The sequence below is a fragment of the Arvicola amphibius genome, chromosome 2, assembly GCF_903992535.2.
Source record: "Arvicola amphibius chromosome 2, mArvAmp1.2, whole genome shotgun sequence".
NCBI lineage: Eukaryota > Metazoa > Chordata > Mammalia > Rodentia > Cricetidae > Arvicola > Arvicola amphibius.
This window is the reverse complement of record NC_052048.2, coordinates 27,186,363-27,205,887: the sequence shown is the minus strand read 5'-3', so window position 1 is coordinate 27,205,887 and position 19,525 is coordinate 27,186,363. Positions and strand designations below refer to the sequence as shown.

The 19,525-nt window shown below is 42.5% G+C and overlaps 1 protein-coding gene across 5 annotated transcripts in view; it reads left to right on the top strand.

The window, feature by feature from the left end:
* The window catches only part of LOC119807744 (cat eye syndrome critical region protein 2 homolog), a 103,496-nt gene extending 84,574 nt beyond the window's left edge, over positions 1-18,922 (top strand). For 2 of the 5 annotated variants that reach the window (XM_038319849.1, XM_038319853.1), the window contains 11 exons: positions 2,118-2,271; positions 3,585-3,714; positions 5,630-5,667; positions 5,751-5,842; positions 7,034-7,160; positions 8,170-8,558; positions 9,715-9,840; positions 10,021-10,864; positions 13,042-14,449; positions 17,419-17,530; positions 18,464-18,922. In XM_038319849.1, the coding sequence (XP_038175777.1) occupies positions 2,118-2,271; positions 3,585-3,714; positions 5,630-5,667; positions 5,751-5,842; positions 7,034-7,160; positions 8,170-8,558; positions 9,715-9,840; positions 10,021-10,864; positions 13,042-14,449; positions 17,419-17,530; positions 18,464-18,469 (3,426 nt within the window). In that variant the 3' untranslated portion in view covers positions 18,470-18,922. The remainder of the gene's footprint in view (positions 1-2,117; positions 2,272-3,584; positions 3,715-5,629; positions 5,668-5,750; positions 5,843-7,033; positions 7,161-8,169; positions 8,559-9,714; positions 9,841-10,020; positions 10,865-13,041; positions 14,450-17,418; positions 17,531-18,463) is intronic. The other 3 variants (XM_038319852.1, XM_038319851.1, XM_038319850.1) reach the window with 3 other exon arrangements.
* The last annotated feature ends 603 nt before the right edge of the window (positions 18,923-19,525 follow it).

Here is a 19,525-nt window from a genome sequence, read left to right as displayed (position 1 = left end):
CATTGTCTTAAAGGTAAGGTGATTGGTGGTCAATCATGTTGTCAGCTGGGTGACGTTACCAGGAAGTTAAAATAAGAACCAAGGAAGTAGGCTGGCAATGTAGGGGTTACTGGTGGGATTCAGGAAAGGTGCCTGGCTGTTCTAGTTAGCTTTCTATTGCTGGGATAAACATCATGGCCAAAAGCAATTCGGAGAGAGGGTCATTGTATAATTTCTTACTTGTAACCTATAGTCTATCATAAAGAAAACCAGGAACTCTAGGCAGGAACTGAAATAGAGGCCACGGAAAAGTGCTGCTTACTGGCTTGCTTCCCATGACCCATTTAGCTTGTTTTTGTTTTTTTAAACAAGGTTTCTCTGTGTGGCCCTGGCTGTCCTGGAACTCACTCTATAGAACAGGCTGGCCTTGAGATCAGAGATTCGCCTGCCTCTGTCTCCTGAGTGCATGTAACTGCCGCTACCATCAACTTGTTTTCTTATACAACCTAGGATCACCATCCCAGGGGTGGTACAGCTCACAATGAGCTGGTCCCTCCTACACCAATTATTAATCAAGAAAACAGTCCATAGACTTGCCTACAGACCATGTGGTGGGGACAGTCTCTTAAGTAAGTAAGCACCTCACTTCCCAAATGACTGGCTTCTGTCACACTAGCAGAAAACTAACTCACACACTGATTGACAGTTATTTATGTAGGAGGCAGTGACCAGAGATTCAATATTCAAAGACTTGCCCTTGCCAGCACTCAGTAGACAAGTTGCCTACTATTATTTTTTGAAAAGATTCTAGAACACTTCATTTATTCTTTATCAGTTGAGTGTTGTGTGGACCAGATTTCCACCTTGTGAACTCTTGTCGTGGGGACGGAAAGTCTTGTTTTTTGATTTGGTTTGACTTTGGCTTTTTGAGCCCAGATCTTGTTAATGTAGTCCAAGTTGGCCTTGAAGTAAGGCTAAAAGAATTTAAGTTATAAAATGACACTGGACTCACAAGATGGTTCATTGAGTAAAGGCATTTGCCACCACGAACTGATTTCAATCCCTGAGATCCATAAGGTTGAGGGAGATAATCAACTGCTATAAGTTTTCATATCACATCCTCACTATGGCACAAGGGTACCTTCACACACACAATGAATAATAGATAGCTAGATGATAGGACCTCAAGCCAAGTGTGGTGACATGCTATTAACACTTGGGAGGTAGTGGCAGGAAGACCAGGAGTTCTGGGCCATCATCCTAGACTGTATGAAACTCAATTTTAAGCAATCGAAAAGTCTACTCACTCCCTAGACAAAGCCTTGTCCAAATTCTGAATCTAGTGTGAATCTAAATCTTTTCAAGGGAGCCAGAGAGATGGCTCAGTAGTTAGAGCATTTCCTGCTCTACTGTAAGATCCCAGTTCAGGGCAGTGGTGGCTCAGGCCTTTAATCCCAACACTTGGGAGGCAGAGAAGGCAGATCTCTGTGAGTTCAAGGCCAGGCTGGTCTACACAAGCTAGTTCTAGGAAAGGCTCCAAAGTCTCTGAGGTCTCTCTTGCATACAGGCAAACACTCACATAGACATAACACACAAAATAAAGTAAATGTAAATATTTAAACTAGTTTTTGGAACCACAAAAGAAGGAAAATGAATAAAGAATTTAATCAAAAGCAGTGTTAAATGTATAAATAGCCATCTGCATTCATCTTTGTTCCCCTGTGCAGAAACCACTTGTGAATCTTCCACAGTATAAAACTTGAAAGAATTGGCCGTAGAAGGTTCTTATGTCCGCTCCCTGTCCCTCCTTGTGTCCTCTTGAACTCAGAGATCTGCCTGCCTCTGCCCCTGCCTCTGCCTCTGCCTCCTGAGGAGAAGGGGTCTTTTTGTAGCCTGGACTCAGTAGCTTCAAACTCATAATCGTCAGTGCTATGGTTCTGGTTTGTACCTTCTATTATGTTTTAATATTTATGTGTTTTGTACATTGATAACACATCACATATAATAAAAGAAGTCTGTATTTATGGTCCAATCCTGTGACACTGGTATCTGCTGACTCCAGTAAACTAGCTCTTGACTCAAGGAAGAACAGCTCTGTATTTTCCGCTGACCTCTTTGCACTTGTTGGCTCCTAACAGGAGACTCCCATGCTCACCAAGATAGAAAAACAGAAGCGCAAGGAGGAAGAGGAAGAACGACAGCTCCTACTGGCAGTGCAGAAGAAGGAGCAGGAGCAAATGTTGAAAGAGGAGAGAAAGCGGGAATTGGAGGAGAAGGTCAAGGCAGTGGAAGGTGTGTAGGGGCTCAAGAGTGAGAACAACCCACTTGATAGCCAAGGCCAGCTCATCCTTTATCTCAGATGCTTCTGGACATTTCTTTTTAAATGTCTTGTAAACTGTCTTCTGTTATGTTTACTCAACTGAATTTAGTCTTGCTCCCTTTACATTCTGTTCAAACCCCCTTGTCATTCTCAGTATCCTTTTTAGTACCTTGCTTTTTATTTAGATTTCTACTGTGTCCCACACATCTCTCTATATAATTTTAAACAGGTACTAAGACATTGGCAATTGCTTTCACAGGTGCAATGGTATGTGCCTAAAAATGGTTTATGTTTGTTTGTTTGGAGGTTTTGTTTTATTTTGTTGAGCTACAGGGTTGCATGTAGCTCAAGCTGACACTGAACTCATGTTGAACAACTTTTCTGCCTTTACTTCCCAAGTGCTAAAATTACAGATGGGCAGCACCACTTCCAGATGATGTGGTGATGTGTGCCCAGGACTTGTCTACATGCCAGGCAAGCAATCTGTCAACTGAACTACAACTCTGTCCCAGATTTTCTCTCATATGGCCCATCGGAATGGAATGATGCTATTAATAACAACTTTAGTTCCCTTAATAGACAGTATTTATCAACTGAACCTTTTTTAATGTATACCAATGATTTTCTCTCTGTGTTTCCTTTTCCCTTTCTCTCTCCTATGATCTCTTCCTATGATCTGTCTCTCCCTTTTCCTTCCTCCTTCCCTCCCTCCTCTGACATGGTCTCATTATGTGACCCAGATTGACCTAGAATTTTTGATAACCCTACTCAGCCTCCTATACACTCTGATTAGAGGTCTGAATAACCACATCCAGCTGAGATGTTTCTTCAGAGTGGCATTTTTTATGCGTCCATTCTGTTCCAGTTACTGATCTAGGTTAATGGTAATGAACAGAAGAGATTATTTTTTTTTTTTTGTGGAAATTATAAACAAATCTATACAATTAGGAGTATTTTGTGGTCAGAAAAAGAACATGGATTCATGTGATCCTAGCACTTGGAAGGATCAGGTAGGAAAATCAAGAGTTCATGTCTTGGCTATATAGTAAGGTTGAGGCTAACCTGGTACATGAAACCCTGTCTCCAAAAAAAGAGAGAGAGAGCAAGAGCAAAAAGAGTTTAATGATTAAAGTGACATTTAACTGGGATCAACACAAACTCTGGTATGGCACTTGAATAAAATGAATGAGGTTACTGTGTGTGTAACTGATGGTGGGCTCACAGAAGGCCAGCAGAACAGCAAGTGCAGATGTTCACTTGGTCTGTGTTTGTGTCTTGGGTGTAGATCGAGCTAAGAGAAGAAAGCTCAGGGAGGAGCGGGCATGGCTGTTGGCTCAAGGCAAGGAGCTACCCCCAGAACTTTCCCATTTGGACCCGAATTCTCCTATGAGGGAAGAGAAGAAGACCAAGGACCTGTGAGTATTTAGTAGTAGCAATAGTAGCAGCTGGCCACACCAGCAAGTACTTGTAGTGATGAGGCGAGCAGGCCTGCTTTTCATCCCGCCCGGATCCCACACAGCTAGCTTTACACCCGAAATAACAACACACAAATTGTATTCATTTATGCACTGCCTGGCCCATTAGCTCTAGCCTCTTACTGGCTAACTCTCACATCTTGCTTAACCCATTTCTAATAATCTGTGTAGTACCACAAGGTGGTGGCTTACCGGGAAATATTCAGCATGTCTGACCTGGTAGCTGGCTTCATGGCGACTGACTCACTTCCCTTCTTCCCAGCATTCTGTTCTGTCTACTCCACCCACCTATGTTCTAACCTATCAGACCAAGCAGTTTCTTTATTAATTAAGCAATGAGAGTAACACATAGACAGATGATCCTTCTCCATCAAGTACTTCTTTCTGAAAGCATTTGCTGCTTAGCGTGATGACCTGAGTTGGATCCCTGGGATCCACATAGTGGAGGGAGAGATGGCAAATTGTCCTCTGACCCCCACACATATGGACTATGATGCACTCATGAGGTGCACACATACAATAAAATTGTGTAATTTTTAAGTAAGTAATTAAGTAATTGTGTAATTTTTAAGTCATTTCTGGAAATGACTCACTTGCTATCTTTCAGGGTCACTGAAGTGACCTTTAGCTCCAGGGGGTTCTGACCTCTGAGTATACCTACACTCACGTAGACACAGAGAAACCTTATCTCAAAACAAAATAAAATTCTTAGTTTTATAAAATTAATATATCGTTTATTTCTTGTAACAGGCCTATGTAGGGGGCGGTGGCCTTCACCATTTTACTGTTAAGAAAGCATAGTTCTGGGTGTGGTGGCACATACATCTGTCCCAGCACTCCGGAGGCAAAGGCATGCAGGTCTACAAAGTGAGTTTCAGAGGACAGCTAGGGCTATGACAGAGAGAGACAGGGGGAGGGAGGAAGAGAATAGTGAACTTATGCTGTCTCTGTCTGTGTCTCCCCCCCTCCATACACACACCCTTTAGTAAATCTCTTCCCTAATCATTTTAACAAAGCTCTTATTACCCCAACTTTTCAATAACACCAGAATGTATTATTAATGGGGAATTGCTTTTTAGAAGTATGTAGAACATCTTTCATGTCTGTGTTTCACAGTGCTGGAAACTTAACCCCCAGACTTCAGGCTAGGGAAGTGTTGTAGCACTAAGCTGCAGCTCAAACACGTTTCAAGACTAGAACTTGCCATCCTGCTGCCTCAGCTTTCTCAATGCCTGGATTGCAAAAGTGCACCACCATATTCAGTGAGCATTTTACTGTTTACTTTTTGCCAGATATTGTGTTACATACAATACTCAGCAGTTTCTAGGGTGAACATGGGCCAGAATAAAACAATGGCAGGGGGAATGCAAGGTTCAGAAAGGAAAACCCATCAGCTGGGTATGGTGGCCCATGCTTTTAATCTCACTATTTGGTAGATCTCTTGAGTTCCCGGCCTGCCTGGTCTAGACAGACCCTATCTGTCCCACTATGCCCTATCTCAAGAAAAAGAAAATAGTTACTTCTCACCAGGTGTGGTAATGCATTTCTGTAGAGACCGTTGCAGAATCTGAAATTTGAGTCAGTCCGTACTATATAACAATAACCTGTCTTTATAAAAATAAATATAAAAATTCTGGTTAAAAAGTCATAACAAAGTTATGGATAATTTAGGCCAGTTCTTCATTTTATAGATGAAGAATCTAATAGTCCTCTTTTTGCTACGATCACCATTGCCATCCTCATGTTTTTTTCCAGTGAGTGGTATCAGTGTTGGGCTACCTAAGGGGAGTAAATAACACTCTTCTCAATCTGTTTGGTGTCCAGAGTTTACTAATGTCTTGTTTGTGGTTCACAGCTTTGAGCTGGACGACGATTTCACTGCCATGTATAAAGGTTAGTTACTATTCTAGGCTTTTGCATTTCTGATGAACATCTTTTCATGGGAAAATGTCAGTTATATTCTCTTTCACTTTCAGTTCTAGATGTGGTAAAGGCTCACAAGGATTCCTGGCCCTTCTTGGAACCTGTAGATGAATCTTATGCCCCAAACTATTACCAGATTATTAAGGTATCTTTTAAATTGTACTTAAGCATGTGTATCTTGCTTGGGTTTTATATTAATCATTTTCTATCATAGTGACCAAGTACCTCTTTTGGCTCACAGTTCAAAGGGTAGAGTCCATGGTAGCAGGCAGCTCTGTCCATGGTGCTACAAGTTTGTTCATGAACTTAGGGCCTGAACTGGTGCAAGGTATAATTCGTAAGAACCAGCCCACAGTGCCCCAGTCCCACTAACTAGGCCCAACTCCTAAAGGTTCCACAGCCTAGAAAACCAAGCATAGCTTGGAAGATTTAAACTCAAGGATCTCTGAGGCCAATTCATATCCAAACTAAAACATTATTGGGGGTTTTTAAATTTTTTTTTCTCTCTTGCTTTTATGTCCTCCTTAAATTTGGGACACACATATACAACTTTTTGTTGGATTTGGTTTAGTTTCATTTTAAGATAGTACCATGTCTTGGCTGGTTTGAAATTCACTATGTAGACCAGGCTAGCTTCAAACTCTGAAAGGTTTGTCTCCCTCTGCCTCCTAGGTGGTGGGATTAAACATACGTGTGAATACTCTCAGTTATACCAAGTTTTTGAGAAGTTAAAATGCTAGGATTCCTTTTCCTCCTAGAAACTGATTGGGGGTGTTGTGTAACTTCTTGGTTTTTGTTTTAAGACAAGGCTTTACTCTGTTACCAAGGCTGGCCTAGAACTCAGTATGTGGCACAGACTATCTTAAAACTTGTGTCACTTCTGACTTTCAGTGCTGGATTAAAGCCACTGTGTCCTTTAGAGCATGTTTTTTGTTTGTTTGATTGTTTGTTTCTTTGTTTTTTGGTTTTTTTTTTTTTTTTAGACCAGGTTTCTCTGTTACAGTCCTGACTATCCCGAAACTCAGTTTGTAGACCAGGCTGAGATCCTATTCCTCTGCCTCCCAAGTGCTGGGATAAAGGCGTGCGCCGCTCTCCTTTTATAACGTTGTTTTTTTTTTTTTTTTTTTTTTTTTTGCTTGTTTGTTTGTTTGTTTTTCGAGACAGGGTTTCCCTGTAGTTTCTAGAGCCTGTCCTGGAACTAGCTCTTGTAGACCAGGATGGCCTCGAACTCAAGAGATCCGCCTGACTCTGCCTCCCGAGTGCTGGGATTAAAGGCGTGCGCCACCACCGCCCGGCTTATAACGTGTTTTCATTGAAGTATTATGTCTTATTTTAGGTCCCCATGGATATTTCAAGCATGGAGAAGAAATTAAATGCAGGTTTATATTGTACCAAGGAGGAATTTGTAAATGACATGAAGACCATGTTCAGGAATTGTCGAAAATACAATGGGGACAGTAGTGGTAGGTTGCGACAGCCTTTTTGCTGGGTGTCTTCTATACTGTTACAGTGGGAATGAAATGCTCTCTGGACATGCACATCTTGCCCTTCAGACTTCACTTTTGTTTCTGTTTTGAGAGAGTCGGTAGCCCAAGCTTACCTTGGACTTTAAATGAACATGAGTGTTTTAATGTACACCATATGCGTAGCCTGGTTCCCACAGAGGTCAGAATAGGGTGTTGGATCCTCTAGAACTAAAGTTATGAGTGACTGTGATCCACCATATGGGTGCTGGGAGCCAAACCCAGGTCCATTTTAAGATCAACAAATGTTTTTAACCTCTCTGAGCCACCTTTCCATCTATACCTTGAACTTTTGATGGCCGAGTATTAGAATCTCAGGTGTGCTACCCTGCTAGTTTCATATTTTGCCTTCAGACTACTAACAGAATGTTTTGTAAACCAGGGAATCTGGTCCAGCCTTCTGGATAAACAGAGCCTAGCAGATGTCTGGTCTCTTAGCTACAGACAAGATTGAACTCATGCTATTTGATTTGTAGAGGAGATGGAATCTAATGCTTCCTGAATGCTCAGTAAGCAGTCTACCACTAAGCTGCATCCCTGGGCTCCTTCTCTTAAATCATTTTGAAAAATGGCATCATAACTTTGTAATGATCCTAAAATTTGGAACTGTTCATCTTTCAAGCCAAATACTGTAGCCTAAAAAAAAAAAAACAAAATTCAGTTATAATATTTAGTAATTTTAGTAACTTGGCCTAAAAGAATTAAATTTTTGCTTGTTTGAAGTAATGTTCTAGAGTCACCTTTATGTTACAGATTTTCAGTCTTGAGCAGAATACTTAAACAGAAACTAAATACTCATCTTTGTGTCCATAGTTTACGGTATAATATTCTCCAGAGGTAAAATAAAATCAGACTTTAGCACAGCAGCTTTCCTTATTATTGTCAATAATTATCTTTTATATCTAGTAAAATATGTACCTGGAGATCAGTCCTTGTGTCTGCCTTCTAGAGTATACCAAGATGTCTGATAATTTGGAGCGATGTTTCCATCGTGCCATGACAAAGCATTTCCCTGGTGAAGATGGAGACACAGATGAGGAATTTTGGGTCAGAGAGGATGAAAAACGGGAAAAAAGGAGGAGTCGAGCTGGTCGAAGTAGTGGAAGCCATGTTTGGACCCGCTCTAGAGACTCAGAAGGGCCCAGCAGGAAACAGCCACCGGTGGAGAATGGAGGAAAATCATTGCCCCCTGCACGCCGAGCAGCCTCCTCGGGGGATGGTCAGAGCAGCAGCTCTGTACAGCTCCCTCCAGAGGTGGGCACATCAAATGGCCAAGGCATTTCCCGCTCCCCACACTGTGGCAGGGTGCCTAGCCAGGCACCCCCTTTAAACCAGATGGTAAGAAAAAACTTACCTTCCATAGTATTGTCTCCAAGCCAGTCACTTTATAGAAATCGAAGGGCTAGTAACTTGTATGGTCTTCAGATAATTATAAACCAGTGATTCTCAACCTTCTTAATGCTGCAGCCATTTAATACAGTTCATCATGTTGTGACCCCAAACCATAAAATCATTTTCATTATTACCATATAACTAATTTTTCTATTGTTATGAGTCATGATGTAGCCATCTGATGTGCAGGATATCTGATATGTGACCCTTCTGAAAGGGGTGGTCATTTGACACCCCTGGGGTCACAACACAGGTTGATAACCGTTGCCATAGATGGTTTATTTTGGTCTTGGAGACAGAGTCTTGATATTGTAATGGACACTGAGGCTGACCTTCCTGTCTTTACACCACAAGTAAGACTTTTTCTCATATATCCCCTTTGGTCATTTAGACCCTCTTTTCTCTTAGTCCTTTGAATCATGTATTCTCCAAGTGGGACAAAACTTGGTATCAGAAACACCTGATTCTTACCTGTATTGCTGGCTGCTCTGCAAGACTGAGTTTGAGTCTGAAACATTTCAATTTCTTTATGAGGAACAGAGGCTGCAGCCTAGTTGGTAGAATGCTTGCCTGGCATGCATGAAGTCTTGTGATTGATCCCCAGCACAACATAATAATGGATATGATGATGTGAACCTGTAATATGTGCACCAAGCTAAGGCTTTTCCCATGTTACATTTAACTCAACTTCTTCTCTACTGAAAAGTCTGTCCTACTAGGTTAAGCGTCTTTCTAGCACTTAAGAGATGGATGGAGACAGCAGTACCAGAAGTTCAAAGTTGTCCTCTGCTACACAGCAAGTTTGAGACCAGTCTTGCTTCAGGAAACCCTATCTCTAAAATGTGTGAGTGAGTGAGTGAGTGAGGAGTGAGTGAGTGAGTATTATTATGGGATGTAGTTGGATCTAAAATGTTGAAAATGGTTCTATTTGTGGTAGGGAAGGTGATTTTTTTCTTCTTTTTTTTTCCTGGCAAGAGAAGGTACTTTAAGATTGGCACTATTCCTAGCAACAGGGTTACATCAGTATCAATTCTTAGGGAATCCTTTGTTCTCCTTGATAACTTTCTTTTCTCATCTGCCTCTTCTGCTTTACTGCCTCCAGCAGACAGCAGCACCAGGAACATTTGGCTCTCTTCAAGGATCAGATCCCACCAACTTATATGGCTCCTCTCGAGTCCCAGAAGTACCCCCAGGAGATCCCTTGCAGCACCCACCCTTTGCTATACAGGTAAGCAGTCTTCAAATAAGACAGCTGGGAAGGATTTGCAGGCATGATTGAGAGATAGTCTCTTCTCTCGTTATGTAATTCAGCCTCTTCTCTACTGAAAAATCTGTTGCAGTAGGTGAAGCATTTTTCTGTCTTGTTCTTTTACTGATTAATGCTGTTTTTTACCTTTTCTGTTGCCAGCCTCCCATTGGAATAAGTAACCACCGAGGAACCCTACTCAGTGCTTCTAAAGAGAAGATGTGTGGGGGCCTACCTCACCTTTCCAATATGGGATCACATCCCCCCTCCTTGCAGCTTGGGCAGATGAATTGTCCCAGTCAAGATGGAAACATATATCCACCAGCTCCATTCCAGGCAGGATTTATTCCTTCTAGGCATGGTGGAACGCCAGCCCGACCCCCAGAATTCCCTGAAAGCTCAGAAATTCCTCCCGGTCACATTTATCATTCATATAAGTACCTGAATCGAGTACACCCTGCTGTTTGGAATGGGAACCATGGTGTTACAAACTCAGGACGTTTGGGGCCAGATGAGAAGCCTCACCTGGGGCCAGGACCCTCTCACCACCCTCATACCCTTGGTCATGTGATGGATGCCCGAGTGATGAGACCACCTATCCCACCAAACCAGTGGACTAAACAGTCGAGCTTTCTACCTCATGGAGTTCCTTCCTCGGGGTATATGCAACCACCCTGTAAGTCTGCTGGACATCGGTTGCAGCCACCTCCAGCTCCAGCACCAAGTCCTCTGTTCGGGGGACCCTCTCAGGCCCTCCGGGGGGTGCAAGGAGGGGAATCCATGATGGACAGCCCTGAAATGATCGCCATGCAACAGCTCTCCTCCCGAGTCTGTCCCCCGGGTGTGCCTTACCACCCCCGCCAGCCCACTCCTCCTCAGTTACCTGGTCCCTTTCCACAGGTAACTCATTCAGCATCAGTATGCATGTCAGCCCCCAAGCCTACTTTAGACAATCCTGGAAGTACACAGGATATCAGTGAAACACAAGAGACTGAGAATGACCGAGGTAATTTACAGTGCGTTTTTTCCCCTCTCTCCCTGACCTTTGTGTGTGTCAATTCATGAATCAGTTCATTTTTTTTATAGAGAATATGAAGATAACATGAAGTAGTACCAAACCTCTCCCATAAACTACTCGTCTGAGATAATTGAAGTCCTTTAGCTCTAGAGGTATCAAGAGCATAATTAATGATTATACAGCCAAGAAAGTTCTTTTAGGAACTTTTTTTTTTTTTTTTTTTGGAGACAGATCTCTGTCTGTCTTGGAACTTAGTGGGTTTGTAGGCCAATTTCAAGCTCACAGAGATTCCCTCTGCCTTCTAGTGCTGTGATCAAAGGTTTACACCACCATGCCCAGCCTCTTTTTAGACCTTTTTTATGTAAGCTCATTTAATTAGAACATGCCTTTGCATGAGCTATTACCAGTATCCTTGCGTTTGTTTTGTTTGTTTTTGGTTGGGTGTGTGGGGGTAACTTGTAGGGAGTTAGTTTTCTCCTGCTGTGAGTCCAGGTACTGCACTCAGGTTCTCAGGCTTGGCAGCATGTGCCCATACTGGATGGGCCATCTTGATTGTCCTAGTCTGGTCTCTTGCTATACTTAAACTCAAGGTCCTCTCATACTCTGTTTCTCAAGTGCTGGGATCATAGGCCTGTACCACCATGCCCAGTCTCGGTATGTGTGTATCTATGTCTCTCTCTCTCTCTCTCTTTTTTTTTTTTTTTTTTTTTTGAGTTCAAGGATAATTTTATTATTTAAAGAAAAACCACAGGGCAGCCTAGCTTTATGCTTCAGATGCTGCCCAAAGGAGAAAAATTGAAAAGAAAAAGTCCATGTTATTTGAGCTGGTGTGGAAATCAGACCCACGGCAACAAGCAGCAATACAGCGGGCACAGAAGCTTTAGAGAAAGAGTAAGGAACCCCACATATCAAGAGGAGGGATGTTAAGAAAAGCTTTCTTAGAGAAGAGCCAGGCAGTGGGGGTGCACACCTTTAATCCCAGTACTCAGGAGGCAGAGGCAGGTAGATCTGAGTTTAAGGCCAGCCTGGTCTACAAAGTGAGTTCCAGGACAGCTAGTGTTTGCCAATACAGAGTAACTCTGTCTTTAATAACAAAGGAAGAAAGATAGATGGATGGATGGATAGATAGATAGATGGATAGATAGATGAAAAAGTTACACTTTTCATGAATAATTGAGAAAATTTGGCAGAGTGGCAGCCCTGCATGGCTGTTGTCCCTAAGCCTCTGCCCAGTATCTTAGTTTACAGTTGAAATCCAAGGCACAGTGATTTGTTGTTAGCCAGTGAGAAGATGTTAGAGCTTAATTTGACCCTATACAGGTAGAGCGTTGTCATGTTCTATGTGTAGTTTATGCCTTTGTCATTATATGTGTCCCATGTATCTGTAGGGGCCAAAAGAGGGCATTAGATTACTTGGCGCAGAAGTTCACAGATTGGCATCTGGGTGCTAGGAACTGAATCCAGATCCTCTGCAAAAGCAGTAAGCCCCCTTACCCCTGAGCCATTTTTTCAGCCTCAGCAGTATGTTAATTGTTGCCCCCTTACAGTGCCTTTCAAACATGGTGATCTTGAAAGTCACTGTGTAATGTTTTCCATGTCTAATTATTGCCATGTCTCTAATACATAACATTGAAGAACTGTGAAGTCTAGTAAAGGATGAAACAGTTTCTCAATACTGTCTAAAGACCATAAAGATAAAACTGAAAGAGAGGAAGAATCTTTTCTTGCTTACTGGTATGTCCAGTATATAGTGTATGTGATTTTTGTGCAGTATTTGGCAAGTGATGTAATTACTTGAACTTTCATGGTAGGTGATGAAAGTTCCATGTGAAATACTAGATCTTTAATTCAGATTTAAATCTCATGGCATCTTTCTAGTCTTGAGTGTTGCCAATACAGGAGAGGCCAAGACGTGTGCATTTTGGGTAACATAGTTGTGCTGTGTTCTGCCTACAAAAGAGAATCTGCAGGCTCCCCCTCCCAGTATTGTGAAACCTTTCAAAGACTTGCTGTATCGCAGTATCTCGCTGAGGTTTACATTGTCAAATATCATCTCAGCCTTGACCCTGTTCATCTGAGCATTCACTGTGTTCTCTCCATTACTCCATCCTTTGATGTTGCTAGTCCAACTGCTGATTTACTGTTTGGTTCTTTTCCTTCCCTAGCAGAACCTTTGCCTGGGCCTGAAGAGAAAACAGCAAATGCTTGTGCTTCGGAGGGTGTATACCTCAAACAGCTACCTCACCAGACACCTCCCCTGCAAGCCAATTGTACCAGGCAAAGCTCACCACAAGAAAGGGAAACAGAGGGCTCAGAACTCAAAAGTGATGCTTCAGAAACTGCAGACAACTATAAAGCATCAAAGAGCAAGAACACTTGGCCTTTGGATAATAGCTACACCAGCCCAACCGTGCAAGGTTGTTTGAGAGACCTCTCCATCGTGGCAGACAGAGGAACTCTACCCGAAAATGGGGTTGTTGATGAAGCATCTTCTTGTAGGTCAGAGGGGAAGGGCCTTGGTGGCAGTAGTTCAGAAAAACCACTCTGCCCCAGGGGTAAAACACTGCAGGAAACCATGCCATGTACAGGACAGAATGCAACTACACCTCCTTGTACAGACCCCAATTTGATGACAGGCAGTGTAAATCAGTTTTCTCCCTTGTACATGCCTGGCCTAGAATACTCTAATTCCGCTGCACATTACCATATGAATCCAGGTCTGCAAGGTTTGGGCTCTGTGATGGGAGGAAAGTCCCCAGGATCACATCCTCAGCCCTTCTCTCCCAGGGGCTTCCAGCCTAATAGTCCCCATCCTGGACTCTTTCCCCAATACCGCCCCCAGCAGGGAATGAGGTATGCCTACCAGCAGTCTTCTCAGCCCTCCTACCACCCTTATCAGCGGACTCCTTACTACACATGTCCACAGGGCTTTCCTGATTGGCAGAGATCTCTCCCTTCCCAGAGAAGCCCAAGTGGACCCCAAGGGAGTCACCCTCCACGCCCCCTCTTCTCGGATAAGAATGCCTTGTCTACTTTGCAAAGTTGTGAGACACTAAATGCTGCCTTAACTTCTACAACTCAAATGGATGCAGTGGCTGCTAAAGTCCTGTCTGATGGACAGAATCCTGGTCCAGAGGAAGAAAAGCTCGATGAATCTGTGGAGAGACCAGAGAGTCCCAAAGAATTTCTAGATCTGGACAACCATAATGCAGCTACTAAGCGGCAGAGCTCACTGTCTACCAATGAGTATCTTTATGGAACTCCACCTCTGAATTCAGGAATGACTTTTGGTTCACCTGCTTTCCCACCCCACAGTGTGATGCTACAGACAGGGTCTCCGTACACTCCTCAGCGTCCTGCCAGTCATTTCCAGCCCAGGGCATACCCATCCCCTGTGGCTGCCCATCCACCTCCCCATCCGGTGGCCACCCAACCCAATGGCCTCTCTCCAGAGGGTCCCCTCTATCGTTGCCAGGAAGAGGGCTTAGGTCACTTTCAGTCTACAGTGATGGAGCCGACTGGCACTGGAAGCGGAATAAGAGGCCCTTTCCAAGAAATGCACAGACCATCGGGGTAAGAGTGCATTAAATTTCTCTGAAAAAAATAACAGTGGCTTTAGGAATAAAGACAATTGTCCAAGATCAAGAAAGGATGTGAATTATGACTTAATAGAGATTAGATCATAGTTTTGTCTTTTCCGTTTTCTTCTCTTGGTAAAAATGAATCAGCATTTGCACTGGTGGTAGATAGCTAACTCGAGGATTTACATGATCTGTGAATTAGTATTTAAATGATTAGATTGTGCATTATTTTAAAAAATAGATTGGGGGTTTGTTTTTGAAGCGAATGATCACAGTGTAGCCCATGCTAGCCTCAAACTGTCAGGAACTGTCCTGCCTCAGCCTCCTAAGAACTGGATTTACAGGTGTGCAGCACTGTGCCTGGCCTATCAGGAAAGCTATGGGCTGTCTGGTCAACATTGCTGTTTAGTTAACTTGGCACTGACCAGGGTAAAAAGAGTCTTCCTTAGGAAGCCTAAATATATGTCGCTACAGGTTTCCTTCTTTCTTCTTACCTAATTCCTCCCCTGTGGTTGGGTTTGTTTAGTTTTGTTTAAGGTGGAACAAGTCATGATTAATGTCAGCGAGATGTGAGAGAGAGAAGGATAGTCTAGTAAAGTTACTTAAAAGATTATAAAGCCAAGCTGGAGAGATGGCTCAGCAGTTAAGAACACTAGCTGCTTTTCCAGAAGTCCTGAATTCAATTCCCAGCAACCATATGATGACTCACAACCATCTGTAATAAGATTTGGTGCCTTCTGGCATGCAGGCAGAACGCTTGTATACATAATAAATAAATTTTTAAAAAATATTATAAAGCCTAATCATTATGCCATTTAATTTAAAAGCTGGTTGTGACCCTGCCCCTGCCATCCCATCAAAAGCTCTCCTTGCTTTTACTTTTGTGATTGTTTTTGTCTGCTTGTTTGAAACAGAATTTTGCTTGGTATCCCGATCTGGCCTGAAACTCAGTCTTCTTGCCTCAGCCTCCCTAGTGCCTAAGTGTGTGCCAGTCACACACTCTCATGTTTTACATTTTCCCTGCTGTTTTAATTTGGGGGAGATGGTGTAGTTGTTTTGTTTGTTTTTATTTTGGGGGGATTTTGTTTTTTTCAGACAGTATCCCTCTGTGTAGCTCTCAGTCTGGAATTCTCAATGTAGACCCTAGTGGCCTCTGAATTCACAGAGGTCTGATTGCCTCTGTCTCCCAAATGCTGGGAATAATAGGTGTGTACCACCACCGCAGCTTGTTTTTGCTTTATGAGTCAGGGTCTTATTGTATAACTGTTGTTTTCTTTGCCTTTTTCTTTTTCCTTTTTTTTCCTGAATATAATATCCTTTGTTTAGCTTTTCTCCTGACCATTAGCCATAACAACTGTAACCAACATTCTAAACAAAGGAAAATACCCATAGTCCATTTTTTGGGAATGTGGGACCATGGGAGAAAGAAGGGCATAGTTTTTCAGGCTACTTCCTGCGGGTTGGGGGTGCTAATAATCTTATGGGGACCTAAAGAAAATTTAGAATTATGACTGGAGTATCCTGTGAGGCTTGATCATCTCAGGCAGCATCTTGAATCTGTTCTGGATGTAGAACTCAGACATCTGGGCAATTTGTTCCTACCGGAGATTTCTCAGGTGGTCTTCCTTGATCATACCTGATTTTTCTTAACTCAGAATAATCCATAGCCTCTCATTTTCTGTGAAAACAAAAGCAAAACATCTTTAAATTTGAAGTCAAGGTATTTTCAAAATAACCTATCTTGGATTAATTCAGCAGCATTTATAAGCATATATCTTTTAGCAGCTATTGCTCCTTCCTCAGCTTTCAAACAATTCAAAGAGAACATAACATACAATATCCAGGCTCTCTGTGTATTTTTTTTATCTTTACATGGCTTTATTTTAACCTTTATTTCTTTGATTTTTAATTTTTGACTTTCTGAGATAGAGTTTCTCTGTGTATGTTTGCCTATCCTGGAATTCGCTCTGTAAACCAGGTTGTCCTTGAATTTACAGAGATCTGCCGCCTCTGCCTCCCAAGTGTTGGGAAGATGTGTACTATCACAACTTGAATTCACAGGGGTCTGCCTGCCTCTGTCTCCCAGGTGTTAGGAATAAAGGTGTATACACCACACCCAGCTACTCTCTTTCTTTCTTTTTAGGACGTTAACCTTTTTCTCTCCCAAGCCTGCATATATTTTTAACATACTGTAAACCATTTAGAGGTTTGTCTTTGAATCTCTCTTTACTGTATATCTCTCTTTTTTTGATCACATGAGTCTTTAACATTAGTTATAAACTGGCCCATTAGCTCAAGCTTCTTATTAACTCTTATGATTTATATTAGCCCATTATTCTTGTCTATGCTAGCCACTTGGCTCGGTACCTTATTCAGCGAGGCAGTCACACCTTCTGTGGCTGGGTCACAACTGCCTTTGCTTTTTCTTTAAACCGCTGGAGCTTACATAGCAGCCATTAAGTACCTTATGATTCTGAGCTTCAGGACACTGCCCTGCAGCACAGTCTCAAAGTGGAAGTCCCACACCAAAGGAGAAACAAGGTGGTCACTTACATATCCTTAAACTACCTCTGTGTCCTTGAAATATCTTTTAGAGATTTGCTTTTTCTCTTTTGATTTTTTTCTGCTCCAGGATCTAGTCTAGGCTCAGTATTTATTTATTTGCTTATTTTGTATGTTTAATCTCTATACAAATTTTTACTGTTTTTGTCTTCTTTCTCAGAGTTCAGGTCAGTTCTCCAGACCTAATGTTGGGTTTGGTTCATTGACCCCTGTGTTTATGCTGTGGTATACTTGGCATTAGTACAAACATCACCCAAGGAAGCTTGTTCCATTTTGTTCTGGTATTGATGATTCAGAATTTACCAGCTAGTTGATTACAGTACTGCCTTTGTAACTCAAGTACCTGTTCTTCTAGTTGGTCCTCACTAACGCTTAGCTGTTCCTTTCTTCTGACTGTAGAATGCACATGCATCCAGTCCAGTCACAGTCCTTATTCCCAAAGACCCCGGCACCTGCAGCGTCACCGGAACAGTTGCCACCACATAAGCCTCCAACACTTCCTCTGGATCAGGTAAGAGTTACTAAAAACTAGAGCATTTCCTTGCTCTGCAGGCATAAAGAATAATGCAGATTGGGCCCCAAGGTGCTTCAGAATTCAGATTTCTAGATGTTGGGATATTTGCATAGACCTTACTGGTTGATTTAATCTAAAACTTGAAGCCCAAAATGCCACAGAATGTGACTCTTTTTTTTTAATTGTTATATCTAGGCTTAAAAAGTTTTTTATTTCAGGGGTGTGAGGTGGTGCATGCCTTTAACCCCAGTACTTAGGAGACAGAAGCAGGCAGTTCTCATGACTTTGAGGCCAGCCTGGCTATAAGAGGGAGTGATAGACAGTTGTGAGCTGCCATGTGGGTGATGCTGGTCCTCTGAAGAGCAACCACTGAACTATCACTCCAGGCCCAAGGAATCCCTGTCTTAGTCAAAGAAAAGTCTGGGCATTCAACCTGTGCCTGCCCTTGTTATTCTGAGAATAGGAGCTGTTGTTTATTTTTAGTAGGAGCTAAATAGTTTTATGTTGTTCGTGGGTTTCTATGATGCTGGAGATTCTGTCTCAGGGGTTCATGAATCCTAGCTCAGAACTCTTAATTTTTCCTGAGTTATACTTGTTGGGGGGTGAATTTTGGTTGGTAGTTTTTGTTTTGGGGGCAAATTCACTTATGTGACCTTAAACTTCTGGTCCTCTTGCCTTCATCTTCCAAGTGCTAGAGGTTTACAAATGCACAACTACACTGAGTATTTTTTTTTTTTTTTAATTTCTTTTTTGTTTCCCCCCACCAACTACTAAGCACCAGGGCCCGGGTCCAAATAGGAGATCCAGGACTCAGGATAGCTTGTTGGTAACTAGCAGTATAATCAAGCCTGTGTGGTTTTTTTCCTACCTACTTAGTTCTTGTTAGCCAGTTGATGTTGATGTAATTTAATATTTTTTATTACTTTTCAGAGCTAGTCCAAGGAGGAAATAATCCCCAAGGAAATGGACAGCTGCACAATGGACATACAGGTCTTGGAGGATTTGGAGGAATGATTGTTGTACGCCTCTGTTCTGCCGTCCTCCTCCACCTCTTCTGTGAAGCATACCATCCTCAGAGCTTGAACTCCCGGGCTTTAGATACATACTTTGTAATGACTGACACAGCCCTTGGCTGGGATCACCTGCGTAGCTGACGTACTTAGCAGGAGCAGTGTACCTGGAGTTCTTGTGGCGTCTCCAAATCTCAAGACTCTTGTTCAGGGAAAATCACTTTAAACTTGGGTGGAGGGTACACGTAAGGATGCAGTGGTGCTTTTAAATGTTCATGAGCAGCTAATCTCAGGTATATATTTGGGGAAGGGACTACTTGTAGTATTAATGTTTTTGAGCTGGGGCCAGTTTACAGAATTTTCTTGTTGCCTCTTTTTTTTTTTTTTTTTGGGTGAATGTATTGTATATAGAGTGGGACAGTCAGGTGGGCACATGGAAGAGCTGGGAGTCCTTCCCCAGCTGTAGCACACAGTACTGGAGTAGTCTGTCTATGTATAGTCAGGTCGCACTGTATGCTTGTGGAACTTGGAAAAGATCTGAAAGGTGTCAGCTTTGTGTATGTCACTAGCTTGTTTCCAGCCAGCCTCAGAGACTACTTACTGCATTTGTCCTCCTCAGCATTCTTTCCTCTGTGGTTGGCAGGTGCTGTCTTGTGGCCTGCTGGGTGTTTCAGCCAGAGGACAGACTGCTCTCCCTCTGGCCCAAGTTCTGGATCTGGGAAAGCATGTCTCTTCCTGATTTTTCCCACCAACCCCACCAGATAGTTGTAAAGCAGGAACTTGGGCTCTCCAGTTATTAGAAGATAAAGTGGCTTCTTCATGGGCCTCTTAGGCCAGTGGTCTAGAAGGCATCACACGCTTTCTAGCACAAATTGTGTTTTGTGAAAGTGACTACTCAGGTTTGTTATATATGTTAGTCTCAATAAAGATATTGCACAGGTTTGAATAAGGAAAGTATATCCTATAGATTTAAATTTGAATT